Consider the following 25,970-nt stretch of genomic DNA (forward strand, 5'->3'; position numbering starts at 1 on the left):
AAGCGTAATTATATTTCATCTTTCATGTCTTGAAGACGAATCAGTGTAATCTGACGTTGATGGACTCGATCAAATCGAATTTAATGCTATTTGAGAATAAAGGAGAGACATTAAGTAGCGAAATGGAGTAAACACAATATTACTTATTTATTGTTTGTTCTAGAGATAATTGTAGGAAACTTGCTTAAATAAACATATATAATTTCTTTCGGGTTTAAATTAAAGGTTAGACTCGACAATTACGTCCCGCTCACGAGAGTACTGAGTGAGAATGCAATACATAGAGGCGGTTTTTTAACATTATCGAGCCAGTTGTAGTGTTTCATAATGGAAATTATTTTTTTTGGTCTTCAAATTCGTTTCAAGCTTTGCGTACTCTCTACGAAATTAATATGTCACAATTTATAATAATAAAATAAATTAAATGCTTTATGCAATTTATAAGACTATAATGGCAAAAGATAAAGATTTCTAGTCGAAAATGGGTAAGATTGAGTGGATGAAACATGTTCACATATTCATATCTACACGTAGACCGTCCCGTTATCTTGCGTCACCAAATGACCGGACAATTAATCTAGTAACACGCGATGTGTCAGTCGCTTCATTGTCGCCAGGTGGCGCTGCTGATTAATTATCCGACAAAATTGTCCCACATTAATAAACAATTAGTTGGGCATACGAGTGAGAGCGTGTTTATGAGACAAATGGAAGTTTGATGTGATTATTTTTTTAATATAAAAATGAATTATACTATTATTTGTCACCGTGTTTCGAAAAATGTTATAGGTGACTGCTTCTTGGGATTTATCATTATCATGATCAACAACCATATAATTATCCACGAAGACCTAATCAGCGTCGTTAAAGGCGCTGCGCTGTTTACATTCGGAATTAACTTTTTTCAAGTAATTTTAAATACCACTAGGATACTACTGTATAGAATATCTCGTTACAGAGGGTCTTCAGTTTATTACACTTTTCATCTTCTAAACACAAGATTAATTAGCAACCCAATGAATACTTTTCCATTTGCGGAAGATAAAAGTTAGTTTTTTATTTTTGCTGCATGTTGATGAACAAACAGTAAAAAAGAGTTTTACATTACATTTTGAATTACAGTTTGCAAAACAATCACTACTTTGCGACTGTCAGTCTATTCGTTAACCTGTAATAACATTATCTGATCACCATCAATCAAATCTTTCGTAGTATTTACTCGAAGATCATTTTATATACGTCTCCTTTATAGATTTACGAATTTAGTGTTCATTATTATGTCTTGCGAAGGTATTTAGTAACGAGTACGATTAACTTCAATGGCGCGTTAAGCCTGTTGTACACAATTGTTCCGAAGCCTACCCAATTAAGTACCTAATGCGCATTAAATGATAAGAGCTAATTAATAGTTTAGCCTATAGGCTCAACTGCAATACAAGGCTCCCGTAAATGCTTTTAAGATCTCGAGTTCGGGACTAAGCGTAATTGCCGTTTATCTCATAAAAAACCTTAACTGGTGGAACTGCTTTTAAAATGCGAGAGAGTCAATGTGACTGTTACTAATACTTTTATATTTACATATGTACTAGCTCGTATTATGATATACTGCGGCCAGCGCGATTCTGTACAGTCGGTACTGTCGAGTATCGAAAGTTTGACATTTAGGATGTACTGGAAAAATAGTTCCTACGACGCCCATCAGAGGCGCTGATCAGATTCTCATACAAAATTTCTCGATGACAAGCCGGTTGTCGGTAGTCGATAGTAGTAGAGAATCGACCCACAGTATATCGAGATTTCAGCTTTGTAAACATTCCTGTACTAGATACCCGAATGATATAGTTTTAAACTTCATTCATTTCCAAAAACGATGGTAGGCCTACTATTTTTGTGCTTAAAAGCATTATCCTCAATAGCTTCACGGCTGTCGGACAATAAATGTTGCTGGAGGAAGTGTTTTACTACCACTTCGGGGTGAAACGATACACTATAAATACTAAGATACACATCGACGTTATACAAGTAATGGGATAGCATACTTTCTACCTCAACTGTAATTAACTAACAAAGTTGGATCAATTGTCTTGTTATAATTGATTGACGAAGATATGTCGGTTTAATGGTTACTATAGTTTAATTCCTAAGACATGAAATTAATTTTGCAGATTTTGTAAACAAAAAAAGTCCAATGTAAAATAATTTATCACCGATATTTTATACCGTATATTATTAATACGTTTGTATTAATTAGTACTATTAGTATTGCTTCTGACTTAGTATTGTATAAAACAATGCGATAACGTCATACTTAAACCGTATTACATTGTATTAGGCTCAAACTATATCTACAAAGTGGTATGAATATATTAATAAGTTTTCTTTAGATTGCAATTAGACCCATCGTACTAAAAGATAAAGGTAATGCCACTAACTACTTAGATTAATCGTATATCCGACATAAGAACTATAACATAATTGAAGGAAGATCCCAAATCGTTCCTTTTTCAAGGAGCGTGTTCATTAATTACGTGGGCGTATTTTTGTCGCTGTCCATTAGAGATACGTCGCGGCGCCATTAACCTGAGATTAATGACGTGGCGAGCTAAAATCTCACGCTATTTTAAACCCACCGAATTTTCATGACTATTGATCGAAATGAACGTTTGTTCGACGAATTCAAATGTTAGGTTTCCGACTAGTACATTAATAACGACTTGATTGGACAACTTTGTTCCAAATTCGGCTTTAATATTGAGTTCTATTACACACGATATTTAATGAGCGTATTATTAACATGTGTATCAATCGGCAAGATTAATTAGTTTTCGAGGAAATGTGAAACTATTTGTGTGATATTTGAAAATATTCGAATAATAACAAAAACCATTACACAAATAAAATACTTTGTCAGCTTTTGTCAAAGCTAATCTGAAGTATAGAGACGCTTCGTGTTTTGAGCTGGGCGTCTCTGTGCTTCGGAGGGCACGTAAAATGTGGGTCCCGGCTGTTGTCTACTAAGATAACAGTCGTTAAACCATGTCCAAGGCCTCTCGGGCGGCTTGAACAATTTGACAATAGGTTGTCCACTAACCATACGACGTTTGTTGTATACAAACAACAGATCCAAATTGTCAAAAACACTTAGCTGTAATATGATAATATATTATTATGATTGTCAATGACACACCAGTCCTATCCATTATAAGCAAGTACAATAGTTACTATGTTATTTGAACCCTTAATCACTACTTTCTACAAACACGTATGTAGAGGTACATAAAATATTACATAACACGGAAAGATTTCAATGATACGTTGTCATGGCATTCCATCATATCCAAAAACACAATGATGAAACAAGTAGAACTAGAGGGAAAGAGATAAAACATCAAAGAGTGGGTGCTTGAGAACACACCTCGTTAGCCGTCCAATTAGTGTTCCGATCGACAGTTGAATATTTTATAGATCAATGTTACATTACTGATAGGATTTTATTTCTTGTTTATTTTACATTCGCTATCGATGCCGTGTTTTCTTTTGAAATAATAACAATGACTGCCTCTGATTCTGTTTCCATTTCAATTGCACTGATTGGATTAAAATAGCAATGTTATTGTTGCGTATTGTGTATCGTTCAACTATTTGAAAGCTTTTGCATTATGTACATTGCTGATTGTAAGATTATTTATATCAACGTCATTGGAGCTTGGTCATTTTTATATCCACAGATTAATAGTTTAACAGATACAGAATATATATGTCACTAGGCGGAAATAGTTCAATCTAGAACTTGTTCAATCAAAATCGTGCTGATGATTCAAGCACTAATTATTGCATTATTTAGGTTGAAATTCAAATTTGTAGTTTTATAGTGCATCTGGTCATTAAAAGTCATTATGAACATTTCGGTTGAATCTGTAACATTTTCCATCAATCGCCAATATAAATAATATAAAAATGTGACTCATATAATATAATAATATTATTATTATTTTGAAACTGTATATTAAATATTACCTTACATTCATGACGAAATTATAATGTACGTAAATTAAAATTTAAGGAGCAGCCACAAATTCTGTCCAGCGACACATAATGGTCCTTAACGTTTTATAGAATCGTAACTCCGTCGAATGGACTTACATAAATAAAACTATGAAAAATGAATGGCTCAATTCCTTTATCCCTATTTTTTCCTCCATCGGACTCCAAATAACGTGCTCGTTTGGCATCCAGGGTCATAAATTTGGCGTCTCTGCCCCCACGACCCATTTGCAATTGAAAGCGTTCTTTATAACAGGATATGTCCGGTCGCAGTTTTACGAGTGGGTGTACATGCAAGCTCGTGGCTCGCACTAACATAATACATTCACCAGTTCCCTATTGACTTCATTCGCTAGTATTTTTCTTTCTTAACCGAGTTTTGGGAGAATGGAAGATCCAGTTACGTTAGGTTAACAATTTCGATTTTGGCATTTTCTTTTTTAAACTTTATGAACCTTGTGGATAATTCATTTATTATGCGGATCAAGATATGGGGCTAAAAGTGTATCACCATTATTACCATATTAGTCAATGTACCAATTTAATCTTTAACTCCTTTAAAACAGTCTTAGTGTAAAAGAAAATTATTCCCTCTTAGTTACTTATTATTTGTTTTGACCGATGACACTACTTATTTTTATTCGTTTTCTATTTACTCTGTGATAAATGAATTATGAGAGCAAATGCAATTATATTTTTCTGGATATCAAATAAATACCCAGAAATTAAAACCAAAAATATTAAAGTAAATAGGTCCGATTACAGTTCAAAGATACAATCACCACGTATTTATGGTGGACCTTAAAAAGCGTAATTGAATCCCACGCGATTGAATATTCTAATCATACTAAAGCTGATAAACAGCTTAATCTCACTCACTTATCTGGCTAAAACCGCTATAAACAATCGTATTCTATCTGCGTGAACATTAGAGTATAATTATCTGAAAATCCAATCGCCTAAAACGCTATAAATAAAAGGCCATTGTGGGGAGACCGGGTTGGATTTAGTCATACCTAATGGCACGTTCACATTGCGGAATGTTTAACACGATCAGCTCGTTTATCGCCGCACAAACGATTGTATGTCGTTCGAATCAGAAAAACAATTATAACCTACGTATGTATATTCTTGTAGGAATTATTTTTAGGTATTACGATTATAACGAAAAAAAAACGGAAACGATGAAGGAAACCTTGCATGCCTAAAATTTGTTTAATAAATTTATTGAGGGCATGCAAAGTCCCCAACCCGCACTTGGCCAGCGTGGTGGACTCAAGGCCTAACCCCTCCCCTCGTTTGGGAGGAGACCCTTGCCCTGCAATGGGACAGTAATGGGTTAAGAAAAAAAATGATTATATGACTGACCTTCCTCCAAATTCATAATATTACTTACTTGATGTAATAAACTCGTAGTTCTACTGATGTCTTTACTAGATATGTAAAGTATTTCACAAAAAAGCAGACATGGCGGAACGGAATAATTTAGCCATCTTTTATCGTTTAATTTTTATTACTTTGACTTCTTAATGTTTAATTCCTATTGTGTGAACGTAGGGTTACGGTCCTACGATATGCAGAAGGATAGAATACAAACAGCAATTCAATTGGGTTGCATACATCCACTAATTGATTGCTAATCCGTCAGAAAAGCTGATTGGTCAAAGGGGTCACAGGAAGGATCAGATTTACAGTTGGCTCATTATTTGTGACAACAAGCTCATTATACGCGTTGTAATATGATGAGCAGTAAACATCTATTTATCTTAACCCTACTCACGAATATTCTACTTCCTACTTACAACTACTTTATACTATTATAAATGCGTAAGTATGTGAAGATGGATGTACGTGTTTTGTCACTCTTTCGCACAAAAGCTACGGAAAGGATTTAAATAGGTTCGATAACGTGCCCAGTAGCGCGATTCTGTACCGTCGGTACTGTCGAGTATCCAAAGTTTGACATTTAGAATGTACTGCCAAAATAGTTCCAACAACGCCCATCAGAGGCGCTGATCAGATTTTCATACAAAATTTCTCGATGACAAGCCGGTTGTTGGTAGTCGATAATAGTAGAGAATCGAGCTACAGTAAAGTGCTAATGATTCGCCTATTGCATGGGACAAACAGTGTTAACGGCGAAACGCGGGTGCAATTCATACACCTTCGGATATACAGGCGTGTTCTTATGTATAACAAGTAAATTTGTGGTTGTCACATTAACACTGAAGATAAATGCTAAGAACAGCGGCAACAAAATATCTGTTCATAAGAGGAAGACGAATGTTATCGATTGGTCAAACGTGAACAAAAATAGAACAAGGACCTAAATGATTATGAACAAAGAGCAGACAATTGATCGTTTGAACAACAGCGACGTAGCCTTATAATTAAGCCTCGGGATCCTTGACTACTTCCAAAGTCTCTACTTGTTTGTTCAAACTGACGGCTGTTACAATATTTTGTTAAAACATTTAATTGCTATAGATTCTGATAATTGTTATTATCCAACTTCGGTATCTATTACAGAAAAAACCTTGCTCGAATTTTGCTTAAACTTGTACTGAGGTAGAAGAGAATTTTCTATAAAATCGTAATTCAAGGAATCTTGAAGTTATTACTTTAATTTTTAATTGTTTATTTTTTCGTATTCGGTTCACACCAAACTTTTTAAATGCGTATTTGTAGGTGAATGTTTAGTGCTAGATATCACTTGTAAACATTTTAACAGTGTGAAAGCAAAATATGTTACTGTGCACTTGACAATCTCAGTTTAAAACATAATTTCAGGCATATTAAGATACAAAGTTCTACTTCATGCATACCTAGCATCACGCCAGTTATAGTACCCTTGACGTGTACGTATTTTTTCTCACACCATGCATTATACTTATGCTGGGCATATTACAAAACTCCAAACCACTATTGATTGGCACTGAGCCTGACTCGGAAATCGAACCCGAGACCTCGAGGTCAGCAGTCGTATATACTGATACCCAAATCACAGAGGGAGATCTTCTCTATCCAATAAAGAAGCAATAAATAGACACATTTTAAGCCGTTTATCGTGGTTGGACAGTACGGCAAGTGAATTACGACGGTGACACACCAACTCGCATTTCACACTGAGGGCCGGTGCGATATTACACATTATTTATGTGTTCTTCACCTACCAATATGAATAAGCTTTAAATTAATTAAATCGATTTTTTATTCTGTAACTATTGTGCAGTTTCCTAGACGCAATAAAATATCGCTCTCGAGTACCGAGCGTAGGACATTTTAAGTTTCTTAAATATACTTAATATCTTCCTATATTACTATTGATAGGGAATTGAACAAATATGTTTTCTTTCAATAAGTTGAGCCAATTATGCAATTAATATAAAATATACATAAATTGAATGTAATTAAAGTTGTTTCCGAAATTGCTACGAAAGCTACGCGACATGCTACGAAGTCTATAGACCCAAACTAACAGAAAACTTATTTGTAGCTCCTTCATCTTACCTACAAGTATATTTTTAAAAACAAGCTTACTTGATAAAATCTGGGAGTACCTAAAGAAACAAGGTTTCTATCTTAATAATTCCGTACAAATACACAACCGTCTGTAATAATAAGCCAAGCTATAACACTGTAATTTAATAAAATTAATTGCCAGCAAGGCCACTTATAACGGTAATACACAGTTTAAATATTGAATAAGAGAACAGAACACTGGCAAGATAAGAGCCGTAATTAATTAATAACATTAACCCGAAGCCAGGTTAACACGGAAAGTTCCAAGTAACTACTTGCAATGAATCTTAATAAGGTACGTACATTTAGTAAGGTATGTCGCTAGCTTGCTCCTTACACCTATTAGTTACATGTAATGGGAAACAAAGACGTACAAAGACTTGGTTATAAAACCATTCTTGATATCTACTGCGGACTTTTTTCAAACGTAATGGGTATAGAAATAATGGCCGTGATAAACACTTTGTAATAGATATGGCAAAGAAGTTGTCGCGAACGGACTGTCTACTAAAAAATAATAATTCTGTATAGCGAAGGTAACTGGAACTTATAATAGATATTATGTTTCTTTAATATAAGGAAATATACAAATAAAAGCTTCGAATGGAATTTAGCACATCGACTTAAATTACATTTGGAGTGAGGTCAGGTGAGGTCAGGTTGTTATCGGGTGAAACACAATCGCTCGAGCCTGCCCTGAATCCATACTGAACAGCTATCTCTATGTAGCCCAAATAACTTATAAGTAAAAGTTTGTACTCAATTAACACAAAAAACTAAATATTTTTATTAACGTTTTTGAACGATTGCGGCTTTTACACATTCATATTTTTTTTTTTTTTTTTTTTTTAAATAACCCATATCTGTCCCACTGCAGGGCAAGGGTCTCCTCCCGAACGAGGGGGAGGGGATAGGCCTTGAGTCCACCACGCTGGCCAAGTGCGGGTTGGGGACTTTGCATGCCCTCAATAAATGTATTAAACAAATTTTAGGCATGCAAGGTTTCCTCACGATGTTTTCCTTCACCGTTAGAGCAAGTGATAATTATTTCTAATACACACATAACTTCGAAAAGTCATTGGTGTGTTGCCTCGGATTCGAACCTGCGACCACTTGCGTGGGAGGTGCCAACTTAAACCACTCGGCTATCACTGCTCTATATTTTTTCACACATTCATATATCCTACTTAATTGTCTTAAACGTCATGACAATTTTAAAGCTTACGTACGATACCTGACAATACGTTGCTCAACATTTGACCAGTCTTGGTCACGTGTGGACTAATAAGTCGGTCGGGTAGCAAATAAGGTATCGTACGTACCTTTAAATGTTACAACTGTTTCTCAATGCACGATAGGACCAGTTACAGTCATTGAAGGAAAATACTGTTACTGAGTGGTATAACCTAGTTCAATAATATAAACTCTCTAACCCAGGGCTATTATTGAAATAAAATAATATTTAATTACAGGGGTATCGAGGATAAAATAAACTGCTTCATGATAATCGATATACATTACATTTCCTGGTACCAGATTATTATATACTACTATATATTAATGACTAACAAAACGAGCACACTAAGTAAGTGCGGGAAGACGACTGCCGCACCTGTATCAAAAGCTTGCGCCTGATGCACAATATCGTAGCGTCAGCAGTGTCCCTACAATAAACATATTATTATACTATATAGCATTTTGTCAACAACCACTTTTCTTCTCACCTGTACGGATTCTCGATTGAAATTCTTAATTTTTTTATATGAGTCCAAATCCGACTTACGAAAAGGATTCGCTTTATCATTGGTTCGAATCGACCTATTCAAAAATATACCTCAGGCCATTCGCCCATTTAATTATTTTATGGCCGCTGTCACCACTTGCGAGTAAGCTGAATATTGAAAAAATGATAGATACACTTGCTGTCAATTTATTTATCAAAGAAGATAACCACTAGTGCATAAGTTTCACAACTAGTGGCTGATACGAAGTAGGTAAACAGAAATGAATTTTAGTACCTATCGATATATCTTATGAGTAATACTAATAATATTGGTAAATTTTAACGTGATATTGATTTCTGCAGAAATTTGTTGTTTCATAACATCAAAAAGCAATATCCGAGCGCAGTGCTACCAATTACCGGAGTTTGCGGTTGTGTTCAGGGCGAAATGGCGCCACGAGATGGAATTGCCCCGGTACGTCGTACCTACGATTTGGTAACAAACGTATCGTAATACTAATTTACATTATGAGCGTACATTAGCGCTACGATGTTTCTAAATAATGGTTTTCAATATAAAGGTTTGTTTTGATTGGAAACTAATTAGCTTAGATTTGTGGCTGTTATTTATTATTTTGTATCAACGTGTCAAACGCGTAGAAACGTATTAAAATAATTAGATATGCTTTGCACCTCTGAGTATTAGGTTTATGTTGTATGGTTAGACTTACTGTCAAAATGATTCAAGCCGGCTGAAGACATAGACAGGGCTTAACAACTCTTATCTTAATTCAACGGAGACGGTCAGCTCAACAACCCAAATCTTCCACTAGCACTTCACCACGGAGGAAGACTAACTAGCTAATTACTCTTCCTCTGTGGTGAAGCTCTTTGACTATAGAATAGAGTAGGAGGAGATCCTCCTATTTATTTTAGAGTTAAAGGGCTTTTTTAAATTTCTTACCCGTAATTATAACCGGTAAATGGTGTTTCGACTTTTACAAAGCTGCGTCACGTATCAATTACGTAAAACATTGCTTATATTTCCGAATTGTTTCCATACAAAAGAGCACCATTTCGACAAAGAATAACTTCGGTCTGTTTTCGTTGATGTAAATTTTGATATCCATTGAAAGTTGAAAGTTAATTGGACGGAGCTTGCCATTTCGGATGTGATTATAGAACTAAAGTCTATATAATAATATGTATCTATTATAATATCCTTCTGGCCGATGTTCGGCTACGATGCGGCGGCGGCCAGTTTCACTGAAACCTGCCAGCTGTGCAGGACATTTTCGTTTATAGTGTCCAAATGAGTGCTCAACTCATAGGTACACTCTCTGTTCCTTTGCCCTCTCTCATAGCCCGGCGAGACGGCTAAATTAGTAAGAGGTCAGGCGCAGAACCGACAGCTTTCCGTTTCCCGTCTGCGACCTCGACTACCCGACTCCGGGGAATTGCTGAGCGTTTTTTAATAGAAAACTCAGAAAAGACTTTTTACTCCGACCTGAGATTCGAACCCCAGACCTCTTGCGCAGCAATGGCATACACTACCGACCGCGCCACAGAGGCAGTCTATTATAAAGGGGTTAAAGGGTTTTGTAAGGTCAGCGGCAACTTTTCTACTAATATAGCACACATTCTGCCGCGTAAGTTCGGTACTTATGGTGTGTCCTGTCAGCCGAATACTCGTCGCCCGATAGTACCGACTCGAACTATATTTAACTATACTCGATCGAAATTATTTACTAAAAATCTGCTAGTGACAATTTCATATTACCTAAAATAATAATACAGTTCTATATTCTGAAATATTATTTGAATTTGATTAAATCTTGGCGATTAGATTTCCGATGTTAGACAGCAATCAAAGCTGTCCGATTGTAGTGACTTGAATCTAACGCTTGCGAATAGTAAGAAACTAGTGGAAACCGTAAGCAAGTTTCATTTAGTGGTAGATTACGGTACCACCGAGCAAACTTCGACAGACTTGCAATCGTCTCAGTCGGTACAAAAACTGTACCTAGTGAACTTTGCTGTGAAAACTTGCAAAGTTGTAAAGGCGGTAAAAACTCGTTACGCCAAATCGGCCACTAAAACTCGCGAAGCGAAAATTCTATCCAACTTCAATTTACTTTTATTGTTCTTACTCTTCCTATTGTACGAGGCAAAAACTTTTTTCTTACGTTTTAGAGACCCTCTAAACACATTTTTTTATGCCGATTCAAACGAACACAACGTCAAAATTTCACGTTTGAATTTTCCTTGTTTCAGTGTATCAAAGGAAGTAGCAGAATCTCATTCCCACTGTAATGTAAATAATCTTTATTTGAATTTCCCTTTCAGCGCGCCCACGTTAATACAAGATAGCTGTCGGCACTGACTGACATGTTATAATACATTATTTTACATTTAACGTTTATTACAATTAACCAGAAATTTATTAATATTATCAATTATAGTAACTTAGTTTTGATGTATTTTGTAAAATATATTGTACCTCAAAACTTACTAAGCTAATTACTATCTAGGTACTTATTCGTAAAAAACAATTCCAAACCAATTTCAGCGAGAAGAACCGCAAACATACATTAGTTTTTCCATAATGACCGGGTGTTCAATAAGATCCACCTTTGAATACGTGACGTGAATACAATTCGATTGCATTTGCGTGATATATTATCCATTTCACGCACCAATCTGCTCTTCTATGTATGTAATCAATCAGGCTCTAACAAGTCATAAATATACCACTACGTTTAGTTGACAAATAACTAGTATGACCGAGGAAAACTAATGAGCACTATGTCTTACATCAAGTTTAAACAATAATACATCAGGTAAACACACGTAAAAACTAAGGTACAGAGGAAACGCTTCGACGGAACTCTAATTATGAATTAATATATTTACAGTACATGTTCATAGTCCCAGAATTTATTCAGGATAACGAACGGGTCAAAATTCTCTAATTTTTACACGCTAACAAATTATTTCCAATACAAAATCACCTCAAAGTTACGACAGTACCAGCTTATTATATTTTATTGTAATTATGAGAAAAATAATATTAAATATTATTTCCTATTAAAAGCTCAACATGGCGTGACAAGCTAACATTAATCATTTCCCATTGATCGACCATCGATCGATTATGTTTAAGCATGCATTTAATAAGCGACTAATCGTTCAATCGCGTGTCCACCTAGTAAGGTTGCTTTAACATTATTATACAATGCTAACTGTACCTCGATTCTCTACCACTATCGACTACCGACAACCGGCTAGCTATCGAAATGTTGACATTTAGAATGTACTGCCAAAATGTTTCCTACGACACCCGTCAGAGGCGCTGATCAGATTTTCATACAAAATTTCTCGATGACAGTTCGGTTGTCGATAGTCGATAGTAGTAGAGAATTGAGCTACAATACCTCGATTCTGTACAACTATCGAGTACCGACAACCGGCTAGCTATCGAAATTTTGACATTTAGAATGTACTGCCAAAATGTTTCCTACGACACCCGCCAGAGGCGCTGATCAGATTTTCATACAAAATTTCTCGGTGACAGTTCGGTTGTCGGTAGTCGATAGTAGTACAGAATCGAGGCACTGTACCTCGATTCTCTACCACTATCGACTACCGACAACCGGCTAGCTATCGAATTTTTGACATTTAGAATGTATTGCCAAAATGTTTCCTACGACACCCGTCAGAGGCGCTGATCAGATTTTTATACAAAATTTTTCGATGACAGTTCGGTTGTCGGTAGTCGATAGTAGTAGAGAATCGAGGCACTGTACAACAATATTAAACAATAAACGTTTATATATTTTTTTATCTATTACTACCACTGCCGGGCAAGGGTCTCCTCCCAAACTTGAGGGACAGTTAATGCCTCGAGTCCACCATGTTGGCCCAAGTGCGGGGTCTTTACATGCCATCAAGAAATGCATTTAATATAGGCGTGCAAGGTTTCATCGGGATGTTTCGTTCACCCTTGGTGCAAGTGATAACTATTTATAATACAAGTATAATTTCGAGTTATTGTCCGTTAATGGTGTGTTGGCTCGGGTTCGCACCGTCGCGTCGACCACGTACTTGTGGCGCGCAACTTAGAGCATTCAGCTACCACTGCTGATTTATATCTGATACACTGATTTATACTTATTAAATCGGTTTCTAGCCTATGTTATTTTTCATCCCAAAAACGTAATAATAATGTATCAAGTTGATGCGACGGGGCAAGAGCGATATGAAGTGCGCTCGCGCTGTCTCCACACAAGCACCTCCGCATCCACATCAGCAAAATAGTAGTTCAAATTAACTAGTTGGAAAACAATGACGTAAATGGCGGGGATTTTTTTTTTGCCGTAACGCGGACTTGTATGTTTGCCGTCAAATGGTTTTCCTAGTCACAATTAAAATTGAATTATCACTCCTACGGTTTTGTTGATCTTGTTATATTTACTTACAACTATAAGAAATACTTACACCGCTAAAAATATTTTAATTTTTGGATAAAATATTGACCTCAGTAATCTTTCATCAACCAATATGTGCTATTCATTGAATCACAACTTCACACCACGTATTCAAAATTGTCGAAAGCCAGTGATGTTCTCAAATAAGGAAAATAGTAGTTCAAATTAACTACTTGGAATACAATGACGTAAATGGCGGGGATTTTTTTTGCCGTAACCCGGACATGTATGTTTGTATGTTTAGTGGTGTAAGAAATACTTACATCACTAAAAATATTTTTAAATTTTAGTTAATAATAGTACAGTTATTAATTTATCTAATCCACCATTTGAACACTATATTATTATCACAAAGATACATTAAGTCCGCCTTTATACAAATTTGTATTTTAAGTTTAAAATAAAAAAAAAATATGCGTAAATTAAGGATCTCGTGATTAAATAACAACAGCTGCGCGGATCGATCTCTCAGGTCCAGCTACTACGCTTGATGAGGTTGGTCTGTGGATGGGTAGCCATATTATACATACCGCGTTCTTTTATGTTTCGGGGCATCATCATACGAGAGATGGTCATGATGTTATTTAAAGATATTTGTCTATATATTTGATTATACTCATTAGAAAATACTAGATTATACTGTTGTACATAAAAAATAATAATTGTGACTTAAGTTTCCATGAAAAAAATGTCGATGTCCTTTTTTACGACTTTCTATTAATTTGTCGGGTCTATCCCACTAGTCCCGTTGAGTTGTCCCGTGACGGGACAACTGGCACTATTTTGTCCCAGTTGTCCCGTGGCGGGACAAGTGACACTGTTTTGGTGCCAGTTGTCCCGTTGCAGAAAAATCACGGGACTAATGGGACAGACGGAAGGGTCAAAACAACTGGTTCAATTGAGTTGTTGTGTGACAACAGGTACTTGGTACTTTGGTAAGATAGCAGACGTTATACAAACTAGGACATTTTAACAAAGGATTTGAGATATCAAATGGAATATGCACTATACTTGTGTAGATGAATTGTAAAACCAAAGGTATTTAAACCTTTATCTTAGTAATAATACTCAAAGTGTACACAGGGATAGTTACCGGATTGTGTCCCATTACATCTTTGTTATACTAAAACTGTCTAAAAGGGTATATGCGAGTTTGCTTACTATACAAGCCTAAATGGTAAAAAAAAAGCTTCTTGTGAATTTACAGTTTACATAGATAAGCGTACAATTCATAATCTGCTATCTTACCAAAGTACCAAGTACCTGTTGTCACACAACAACTCAATTGAACCAGTTGTTTTGACCCTTCCGTCTGTCCCATTAGTCCCGTGATTTTTCTGCAACGGGACAACTGGCACCAAAACAGTGTCACTTGTCCCGCCACGGGACAACTGGGACAAAATAGTGCCAGTTGTCCCGTCACGGGACAACTCAACGGGACAAGTGGGATAGACCCAATTTGTCAGTAGTGATTGCCCTTGTGTTCCCAGAATTAATTCACGACCACAGCGATGTCGGACTCCAACCTTCAAAAACTCCTGCACGCAGGGAACCTCCAGTTCACGGCTAAAATGTTCAATGTAAGCTTAATTATATTTCATTCATATGCAGGAATCTTGAGATCAACTTTCAGGTTGTTAATTCGGAAAAGTTACCTGAAAGCGCGTAGAGCGACCGTTCCTGGGCTAATAAATAATCATATATAAATTTTCAATTTGCACACCACAAATTTAGAAACATAACGGTATATAAATTTGCAGGAAGTAGCGAATATTGATAGGGACAAAAGTTGTGTGCTGTCAGCGTTCTCCGTACTGTCTCCTTTGGCACAACTAGCGCTGGCCTCAGTGGGAGACACACGTGACGAAATACTCAGTACCATTGGACTGCCCAAAGACAACGTGGTCAGTATCTACTTCATAATCAAACATACGGTTTACTAAGCTCGTTAAAAACATACCAATTTTTTATACACAGACCAAGGAAGTATTTCTGGATGTAAACGCAAGACTTCGGTCAGTTAAAGGCGTGGAACTGAAACAAGCTAACAAAGTGTATGTACGTGATGGCTTCACTCTAAACCATGACTTTGCTGTTGTATCCAAAGATGTATTTAACTCAGAAGTACAAAACATTGATTTTGGCAACCGAGAAAGAGCTGCTGATGAAATTAATGCCTGGGTAAATATTATTCGGTAGCCTTAGTCTCTATCATGATACAATCAGCTCAGTTTACAAATAAAATAATTTACAGGTACAACTTCACACAAATAATCGTATAAAAAACTTAGTGCAACCCAGCACGTTTAACGGAGAAATCGCTGCGATTCTTGTCAACGCTATATACTTCAAGGTAACCCATATTCACTTTATAATTTTATATTAAGATAATTAAGATTAAGTACCTAAGAATACGCCATCGACTGACCGTGTTAAAGAGGCTTATATCAACGAGATAAATAATACTAAACGCTCTTTTAGCTGTTCATTGTCATCATGAGGCGCCCGAAGCCAGTTGCGCTCAGCGGTCGGTAAACGATCTGTGGGTTAAGCAACCCTTGCCGCGGTCACTCCATAGATGGGTGACCGCATAGTGGTATTTCAACTGGGCGTCTCCGTGCTTTGGAGGGCACGTTAAAAGTAGGTCCCGGTTGTTATCTACTACGATAACAGTCGTTAAGCCGTGTCAAAGGCCTTCGGGCGGCTTGAACAACTTTGACACTAGGTTGACCACTAACCATACGACAAGAAGAAGAAGCTGTTCATTGCCAAGCTTTATCTCGAGTATACCCTGCGGGGATTTAGGGTCAATACGGGATACACTTACTAACTACACACCACTAAGTTATTATGGCCAGCCATAGGGTGGTAGTAGGCATGACTTATTCATTAAAAAGATTGGTCTTTGCTTTATACGAAACATTTAATGATATTGAATATTTTAGGGAAACTGGAAAAAACGTTTTAATGCTTTTTCCACTCGCGAATTGGATTTCTATTCCTCTGAAGTAAAGAAATCCGTTATACCTATGATGTACCAACGCAATCACTTTAAATATGGTGAAAGCAACGGACTGGATGCTAAGGTAACAACAATTTAATTGGGTGCGGTTATTAGGATTTATAAGTAAGGGAAGCAACGCATTACTGTGTTCTATAAATATCTTTTATGGTGCAGTTTCTAGAAATGCAGTATGAAGGAGGTGAGACATCGTTCGTGGTAGTTCTTCCGAATCAATATGGCGGCATTGATTCGCTCATTGAGGAACTAAAAGACCCCGCTGCCTTCACGAAGGGTCTTACTACAATGGGCACTTGTGAGGTGGAAGTAACGTTGCCGAAATTTAAAATCGAAACCACCACAGACCTTAAAAACGTTCTCTCAAAGGTAACACTCGTGTAGATATTTTTTCTATCGTATTGTTCCTGTACCCCTAATTTTGTCTGACCAAAATCAGCAGGTATTATTGTCAAGGAAGGTTTTTTGCATATAAATCAATCAATACCAGTACGTTAACTTTTCAGATGAATATCAAAAAATTGTTCTCATTATATGCAGAACTAAATAATCTAATATACGGTGAAGAGCACCTACATATTTCTGATGCTGTGCAGAAAGCATTCATAGAAGTAAATGAGGAAGGCGCCGAAGCAGCTGCCGCCAATAGTGAGTTTTATTCATCACATGTACCACAAGCTTCAATTTAATTCTGTTCATCATTGATCTTTAACACACTAATGAGCATTCGTGCTGGAGAAACATGCAATACGAATAACTGCGATGCTATTACATTCGTCATTATTTTTTTATTATTCGGCATCTCTATGCCAAAGTAGGTGATGTGGAAGAACGGTCGATGCGGGTCAATTTGCAAATTTTCGTGATGCATTGTTTTTACTTTTGCAAATGCGCATTGCTACACAAATATTCGGGTCGGCACGTTCGGTTCGGCAGTATTTATCGAACATCAATACCGACTTAAAGCAATTACTTCACTTGTTCGGCTTGTGCCGATCGGGTAATTATTTCGGATCCGCAACAATTCGGTATAAACATTTAGGCGCGGTCGATATCGAACGGTAGTTTTTCTTTAACATTCGTCTACACATATACGGTTTTATCGCCCGGCTAGGCTGATTAGTCCCAAACCCAATGTGTGTGTAGCAAGTCACACGTTGCAACGCAGTTTTGGGTCTCAACCCTACTGAAAACATTGTCGCTGGTGATAAGTGGAATAGAATAATGCACCAGAGAAAAAAAGACAATAGTTGCTACTTATTAAGTACTTAAATTTTATTTTCAGTGTTTCGCGTAGCAAATTTTCCTGTCTCCGTCGGTAGACATCCACCGAAGCCAAAAATATTCAAAGCTGATCATCCGTTTGTGTTCTTTTTGATGGAAAGAGATAACATTCTATTTAACGGAGTATTCCGAGCTTAAACAGGTATAGTACGGTTGATTAATGTAGTGGTGCTTTTTTAGTAAGGAAGGACAGATGCTACTTCTTTTGAATATTGTCGGTGTCGGTGGAAGACTACCGACAGCTGTAGGAATAGATACACCAATCTCTGAAACAGAAATGATTTAAGTACTTAATGGGATTTTTTTATTGTCAGCCATTCTCTGGTGTATAATTCCATTCGACTTATCACTAGCAACAATGTTTACAGTAGGGTCTACACGTAAATTTGCGTTGCATTGTGAGGCTTGCTAACAATAGCCATTTACGCTCAGCATCCGTCCTCTGAGCAGGGTGGGAGCTCTGCTCTCGCGACTCCACCATGGACGCTCAATGAAGGCAACCCAGAAGTGGGGTCCACTTCCTTGTCAGTTTTCACTGCGACCAGCCAACTTAGGCAAGCCGGAGATGAGGAAGGGTGACTTCCCCCTGGAGCACTCTATTATAATTATTATGAGCCTATATTATCGTCCCATTACTGGACAAAGACCTCCCCCATAGCTTTCTATTGCAAACGTTCTCCGGTGGTCTGTATCCATTTCGGGTTGTAGGAGTCAAGCTCGTTTCTCCGTCTTTAACGAGATCTACCTCGCCGCCGTCCCCCGGTTGACGGGATCCACTTCGTCTCTATTTTGGCCCATGAATCACCCGACATTCGACACTAAGTAATTAAATAATTATTACTTAATAATTTTATTAAGTACTTAAATCTTTTTTCCAGTGTTTCGCGCAGGATGTTTTCCTACATCTATCGGTAATAATCGGCCGGAGCTGAAAATATTCAAAGCTGATCACCCTTTTGTGTTCTTTTTGATGGAAAGAGACAACATTCTATTTAACGGAGTATTCCGAGCTTAAACAGGTATAGTACGGTTGATTAATGTAGTGGTTCTCTTTTAGTAAGTCAGGGAAGGACAGATGCTACTTCTTCAACAAAACACGTTATATCATAATTTAGTTTAATGTTTCTTTAATTCATATGTATTGTCAATCGTACTTACTCTCGTTTTGGAACTAAAATGATCATGATTATATAATATGTATTTAATAACACATGTTGTATTAAATTCACAATAAAAAATTATATCCTATTTTATTATGTACCAATTTGAAAACACAATAATTTACTTATCGAATAATACAATCGTGTTATCTGTTAATAATAATAAGTGATTCTAAATTGCATAAGTAGGTATCAGCTTTCTTTACCTTCGAATAAAATATTTGTAATGTAATAAACTATTGTTTTATTTATTATTATCAACAATGTTTTTCAATTCCCCTTATTTTAATTTGAAAGTTTCATAAATGTAGCTTACATTAAAATCTTAAAAAAACATATTTACATTGTCTACTACACACACTAAGAGAGAACATTGGTTTTACTGGTACCTACGGGGCAAACCGCATTTTTTTTTTAAATTATAAGTTGACCGCAAAACACAGAGTTGAAATCCGTATTGATATAAAAAGGATCAGAGCTTGCGTAGAGATTCAATTGCTGATCTATCGTTCGACGAGAACATACAGAGAAGATACAATGAACCTGTTTTGGTGTGGTAAGTTTGTTTATTATAAATCGAAACTTAATTGATTACGCATTCATATGCTTTAAAATTGTACAGTACGGTTAGGATTTTAATACTTCTTGTGAAAATTGCTACACAATTGATCAAGGTTTATTTTACTTTTGCTAACTTTTATCAATTGTGTTGGTTTTATATGTAAAAATAATCGAAACTAGTTCAAATTCTCACTGTCAATGTTACCCAAATGATTCAAAGTTACCCAGGTTGACTCTATGGGCTACCTTGAAGTATATAGCGTTGATAAGAATCGTGGCGGTTTGTCCGGTAATCGTGCTGCGTCTATTATCAACCTGCTAACTATTTTATTTGTAAACTGAGCTAAGTGGAACACTGATTTAGATGAAAGTGTACAAAATAATATTTACCCAGGCATTAATTTCATCAGCAGCTCTTTCTATAATAAATGTTAAATTAATGTTTTGTACTTCTGAGTTAAATACATCTTTGGATACAACAGCAAAGTCATGAACATATATGTACTTTGTTAGCTTGTTTCAGTTCCACGCCTTTTGCTGACCGTAGTCTTGCGTTCACATCCAGAAATACTTCTTCGGTCTGTATATAAAAAAATAGATTTTAACGAGATTGGTATATCATATCGTTTGATTATAAAGTAGATACTGACCACATTGTTGTTTGCTAATCCAATGGCACTAAGTATTTCATCGTGTGAGTCACCCACTGAGGCCAGCGCTAGTTGTGCCAGAGGAGACAGTACTGAAAACGCTGACAGCACACAACTCTTGACCTTTTTGGGCGTTAACTACTTCCTTCAAATGATTTTATAACTCTCATTTACTCATTATACTTATGTGGTCTTAGCCATACTTGTATATTTCAATCTTATATAACAGAAGCTATTAAAATAAACTGAATAATAACTTACAATGAACATTTTAGCAGTGAACCAGTGGTTCCCTGCTTTCAGGAGTAGTTTTACGTGTTACGGGGCTTCGACATTGCAGTGTTCGCAATGACCAAAAAATATACAAAAAATTTTAGAATATAAAATAAGCAAAACATACTGGCTAATGACTAGGCGTCAACCAGCATTCGGAAGCCACAAGCCGTTATATCGCATTGTCTATTCTAGTTGATATACAGCATGTTATCACGGCTAGCCGGCTCTTGCTGATGATCTGCTTTTGGTTGAAATCTAGTTACTTGCAAACCAAATACGACAATTCAGTAATGACCCATTTTATGTAAACGTATGCCATAGCCTCAAATATAAACGTTGAGTACCTACCAAAACGCCGAGACTTGAATTATTTAGCCGGTTTTTGAGTACGGGATGTTATATATAAATTATAGGCATTGTGCAGTCTTGCAGAAAATGACGAGCTAAAAAATATTATATATGTCAAAACATAAAATACATCCATAAGTCAAAAGCCGGCTTAACCAATAATGCCAACCGATTGATCTAAGTTGCGCGCCCCTAGTGCGTGGTCGATGGTACAGACCCAAGACAACGTTAACTCGAAGTTTCACTTGTATTACAAATACATAATTATCACTTACTGAACGCTGCACGTGAACGAAACATCCTGAAAAAACCTTGCACAACTAAAATATATTGAACGCATTTCTTTAGGGCATGGCCAACGTGGTGGACTCGAGGCATATACGGTCTCTAAACTTTGGAGACCTTTGCCCAGTAATGGGATGGTAATGGTTTAAACGAACATAATATACATAAATGTTTATTATTTAATATTGTTGGAATTGTATAATAATGTTAAAGCAACCTAACATTCACTAGGTGGACACGCGATTGAACGATTAGTCGCTTATTGAATGCATGCTTAAACATAATCGATCGATGGTCGATCAATGGGAAATGATTAATGTTAGCTTGTCACGCCATGTCGAGCTTTTAATAGGAAATAATATTTAATATTATTTTTCACATTATTACAATAAAATATAGTACGCTGGTACTGTTGTAAATTTATCTGTTTAGGCACACTTAACTTTACACTCAGGTGATTTTGTATCGGAAATAATCTGTTAGCGTGTGAAAATTAGAGAATTTTGACCCGTTCATTATCCGAAATTCTGGGACTATGAACATGTACTGTAAATATATTAACTAATAATTAGAGTTCCGTCGAAGCGTTTCCTCGGCACTTTAGTTTTTACGTGCGTTTACCTGATATAATAATGTTTATACTTAATGTAAGATATAGTGTTTATTACTTTTCCTCAGTCATACTAGTTATTTGTCAACTAAACGTAGTGGTATATTTATGACTTGAAAGATCTTGATTGATTACAAAACATAGAAGTCTACACAAACTCTCATCATCCATATGCCTCAGTCGCCTTTTCCGATCAAGTATACTAATATCGTATTATTTTAAACAAAATCATTTTTCCAGTATTAATCCTCGCGACCGCAGCGATGTCAGACTCCGTGGAACAACTCCTGCACGCAGGGAACCTCCAGTTCACTGCTAAAATGTTCAATGTAAGCTTAATTATATTTCATTCATATGCAGGAATCTCGGGATCAACTTGCATCTTCTTAATTCGGAAAAGTTACCCGAAAGCGCGTAAAGCGACCGTTCCTGGGCTAATAGATCTTACATAATTTTTTTTATTGAGTTTTATTAAAATTATATGACTTAACGATATTTAAAATTTGCAGAAAGTAGCGAATATTGAAAAGGGCAAAAGTTGTGTACTGTCAGCGTTCTCCGTACTGTCTCCTCTGGCACAACTAGCACTGGCCTCAGTGGGAGACTCACACGATGAAATACTCAGTGCCATTGGACTGCCCAACGACAACGTGGTCAGTATTTATTTCGTAATCAAATGATATGATATATCAAGCTCGTTAAAAAAGAATCTTATTTTTATACACAGACCAAAGAAGTATTTCTGGATGTAAACGCAAGACTTCGGTCAGTAAAAGGCGTGGAACTGAAACAAGCTAACAAAGTGTATGTTCGTGATGGCTACACTCTAAAGCATGAATTTGCTGTTGTATCCAAAGATGTATTTAACTCAGAAGTACAAAACATTAATTTTGGCGACCAAGAAAGAGCTGCTGCTGAAATTAATGCCTGGGTAAATATTATTTCGTACACTTCGTCTCTATTATGACACAGTTGGCTCAATTTACAAATAAAATAATTTACAGGTTGAAGATCACACAAATAAGCGTATAAAAGACTTAGTAGAACCCAGCACGATTACCAGTTTCACCGCTGCGATTCTTGTCAACGCCATATACTTCAAGGTAACCCATATTCATTTTATTTTAAGATAAAAATCCGCATTGCGCGATCGACTGACCGTGTAAATGAGGCTTATGTCACCGAGATATCTAATGCTCAACGCTCTTTTAGTTGTTCATTATCAAGTTTCATCCCGAGCATACCCTGCAGGGATTTAGGGTCATTAATTTATTATGGTCAGCCATAGGGTGCTAGCAGCATGTCTCATTTAAAGAAAAGTGTTGTCTTTGCTTTATACGAAACATTTAATGATATTACTAATTTTAGGGTAACTGGAAAAAACGTTTTGATGTTTTTTTCACTCGTGATTTGGATTTCTTTTCGTCGAAAGATAATACAAGCGCTATTCCTATGATGTACCAACGAGACGATTTTAAATATGGCGAAAGCGACGAACTGGATGCTAAGGTAACAACAATTTAATTTGGAGCAGAGTAAATGCTCCAGGAAGGAAAACAATGCGTTGCATTATTCTATAAGCATCTATTACGTTGCAGTTCCTAGAAATGCAGTATGAAGGAGGTGAGACATCGTTCGTGGTAGTCCTTCCGAATCAATATGACGGCATTGACTCGCTCATTGAGAAACTAAAAGACCCCGCTGCCTTCACGAAGGGTCTCACTACAATGTACACTTGTGAAGTGGAAGTAACTTTGCCGAAATTTAAAATTGAAACCACCACAGACCTTAAAAAAGTTCTCTCAGAGGTAACACCTGTGCAGTTGTTTTTCTATTGTAATGTTTCTGTACCCTTAAAGAAACGTGGAATTTTCATATAATTCAAACAATACTAGTAAGTTCACTTTTCAGATGAATATCGAAAAATTGTTCACATCATTAGCAAGACTGGACAATCTTATACATGGTGAAGAGCACCTACATATTTCTGATGCTGTGCAGAAAGCATTTATAGAGGTAAACGAGGAAGGCGCTGAAGCAGCTGCTGCGAATAGTGAGTTTTATTCATCACATATACAACTAGCTCCAGTTTAAATTTATTCATTGATCTTTAACACACTAATGACCTCTAATACAAAACGGCGAATCAATGTAATGAGCATTCGTACTGGAGAAACATGCAATACGAATAACTGCAATGCTATTTCATGCGTCATTATCTTTATATTACCAGTATTACCTACCACAAGCCAAACAAGGTGATGTGGGTCAATTTACAAGTTCTCGTGATGCATCATTTTTACTTTGCGAATGCGCATTGCTACACACATATTCGGGTCGACACGTTCGGTTCGGCAGTATTTATTCAACAACGAAACAATAACTTCACTTGTTCGGGGATCGGGTAATTCCTTCGGGTCCGAACGCAAAATTTCGGTTTAAACATTTAGGCGCGACGAAATCGAACGGTAGTTTTTCCTGAACATTCAACTATGCATATACGGTTTTATCGGTCATATACTGAATGTGTGTGTAGCAAGCATACGTTGTAACGCAATTTTAGGTGTAAACCCTTCTGGAAACAAAGTCGCTGATGATAAGTCGAATGAAATTGTGCACCAGAGCGAGATGGACGTTAATAGTTGCTTTAAAGTAATTAAGTCTATTTTTTTCAGAGTTCGGCATATCTTTTCCTACATCTGTCGGTAGTCTTCCACCGAGACCGAAAGTATTCAGAGCTGATCATCCGTTTGTGTTCTTTTTGATGGAAAGAGATAACATTCTATTTAACGGAGTATTCCGAGCGTAAACAGGTATAGTACGGTTGATTAATGTAATGGTTCTCTCTTAGTAAGTCAGGGAAGAACAGATGCTACTTCTTCAACAAAACATGTTATAACCTAATTTAGTTTAATGTTTCTTTAATTCATATGTATTGTCATGTTCATAATATATAATATTTAATAACACATGTTGTTATTATACTGTATTAAATTGAATTTTCAAAACACGATCATTTATTTGTTGAATAATGATTTAATGTATTATGCTATAACGTTATTAGCCAATAAAATAAGTGATTATAAACTGTACGAAGGTATCAGTTTCCTTTACTCTTTAATAAAATTTCCGTTATAAACTATTGTTTTATTTATACAATTAACATTGTTCTTTTCCCTCATTATGATTTAAAATTGATATACAAGACACTTTATTTGACATACACTAAATAAACATTTAAAGATATTTTTGAGAAACGTTTTGACGCGTAGAGTGTATAATGTTATTTAATAATCACTGAAGCTCAAGTTTAATTAAAGAGTACATCGGTGTTACTGATGTCTTAAATGTGGATAAAACGCAATTTTATTTTTTTTTTTAAGTTGCAAAAAGCTGAAAGTTGAAATCGGTATTGACATAAAAAGGATCCTGATCCCCCCTGGGGGTTTATCACGTATCTCAGTTGACAACTATTTGAAAGCCACTATGCTGTACTTTAGTTTCTTAATGAGGGACTCAATGCCGTCATTTTCATTTGGAAGGACTGCCACGAACGATATCTCACCTTCTTCACTTGCATTTCTAGAAACTGCATCATAATAGATATTTATAGAACGCTAGTTGTGCCAGAGGAGACAGTACTGAGAACGCTGACAGCTCTTACCCTTTTGGGCTTTAACTACTTCCTGCAAAATATTTTGTATTACACTATTATTAGTCATACTTGTATTTTTGAGTCTTATATAACAGAGACTATTAAATTGAACTGAATAATAATGAACATTTTAGCAGTGAACTGGTGGTTCTCTGCTTTCAGAAGAAGTTTTACGTGAGGCTCCGACATCGCATTGGTCGCGATGACCAAAATATTAAGCAACACATACTGATCCTGTTGATTGGTTGCTAAAGACTAGGCGTGCATGCAAAACCGAGTCAACACCCCAGTAACTTTTCTAAGTTATAATAATAATAATAATGTCCTCCTAGCCGATATACGGCTA

The 25,970-nt window shown here is 36.3% G+C and overlaps 2 protein-coding genes across 3 annotated transcripts in view; both read left to right on the forward strand.

Annotated features, from left to right (window-relative positions):
* LOC142972892 (antichymotrypsin-2-like) overlaps positions 1-19,439 on the forward strand; it is a 33,890-nt gene extending 14,451 nt beyond the window's left edge. The window contains exons 3-11 of one of the 2 annotated variants that reach the window (XM_076114299.1): positions 15,267-15,356; positions 15,537-15,680; positions 15,754-15,957; positions 16,031-16,129; positions 16,722-16,862; positions 16,955-17,164; positions 17,302-17,443; positions 18,081-18,221; positions 18,958-19,070. In XM_076114299.1, coding sequence (XP_075970414.1) covers positions 15,288-15,356; positions 15,537-15,680; positions 15,754-15,957; positions 16,031-16,129; positions 16,722-16,862; positions 16,955-17,164; positions 17,302-17,443; positions 18,081-18,217 — 1,146 coding nt within the window. In that variant the 5' untranslated portion in view covers positions 15,267-15,287 and the 3' untranslated portion in view covers positions 18,218-18,221; positions 18,958-19,070. Of the gene's footprint in view, positions 1-15,266; positions 15,357-15,536; positions 15,681-15,753; positions 15,958-16,030; positions 16,130-16,721; positions 16,863-16,954; positions 17,165-17,301; positions 17,444-18,080; positions 18,222-18,957 lie in introns of both variants that reach the window. The other variant, XM_076114298.1, reaches the window with a different exon arrangement.
* Positions 19,440-19,743: 304 nt separating this feature from the next.
* On the forward strand, positions 19,744-25,108 carry LOC142972891 (antichymotrypsin-2-like). The gene is made up of 9 exons (XM_076114297.1): positions 19,744-19,795; positions 22,210-22,298; positions 22,479-22,622; positions 22,697-22,900; positions 22,974-23,072; positions 23,338-23,478; positions 23,568-23,777; positions 23,881-24,022; positions 24,645-25,108. Exons 1-9 carry the CDS (start codon positions 19,777-19,779, stop codon positions 24,776-24,778), a joined length of 1,182 nt encoding a protein of 393 aa, XP_075970412.1. The 5' UTR covers positions 19,744-19,776; the 3' UTR covers positions 24,779-25,108.
* Positions 25,109-25,970: the final 862 nt, after the last annotated feature.

This window comes from Anticarsia gemmatalis, chromosome 5 (genome assembly GCF_050436995.1).
Source record: "Anticarsia gemmatalis isolate Benzon Research Colony breed Stoneville strain chromosome 5, ilAntGemm2 primary, whole genome shotgun sequence".
In the NCBI taxonomy this organism is placed as follows: Eukaryota; Metazoa; Arthropoda; class Insecta; order Lepidoptera; family Erebidae; genus Anticarsia; species Anticarsia gemmatalis.

Coding starts and splice junctions, on each gene's coding strand:
- LOC142972891 (XM_076114297.1), top strand. Junction 22,299..22,478: donor TCACTGCTAAAATGTTCAAT/GTAAGCTTAATT, acceptor TAAAATTTGCAG/AAAGTAGCGAATATTGAAAA. Junction 23,479..23,567: donor GCGACGAACTGGATGCTAAG/GTAACAACAATT, acceptor ATTACGTTGCAG/TTCCTAGAAATGCAGTATGA.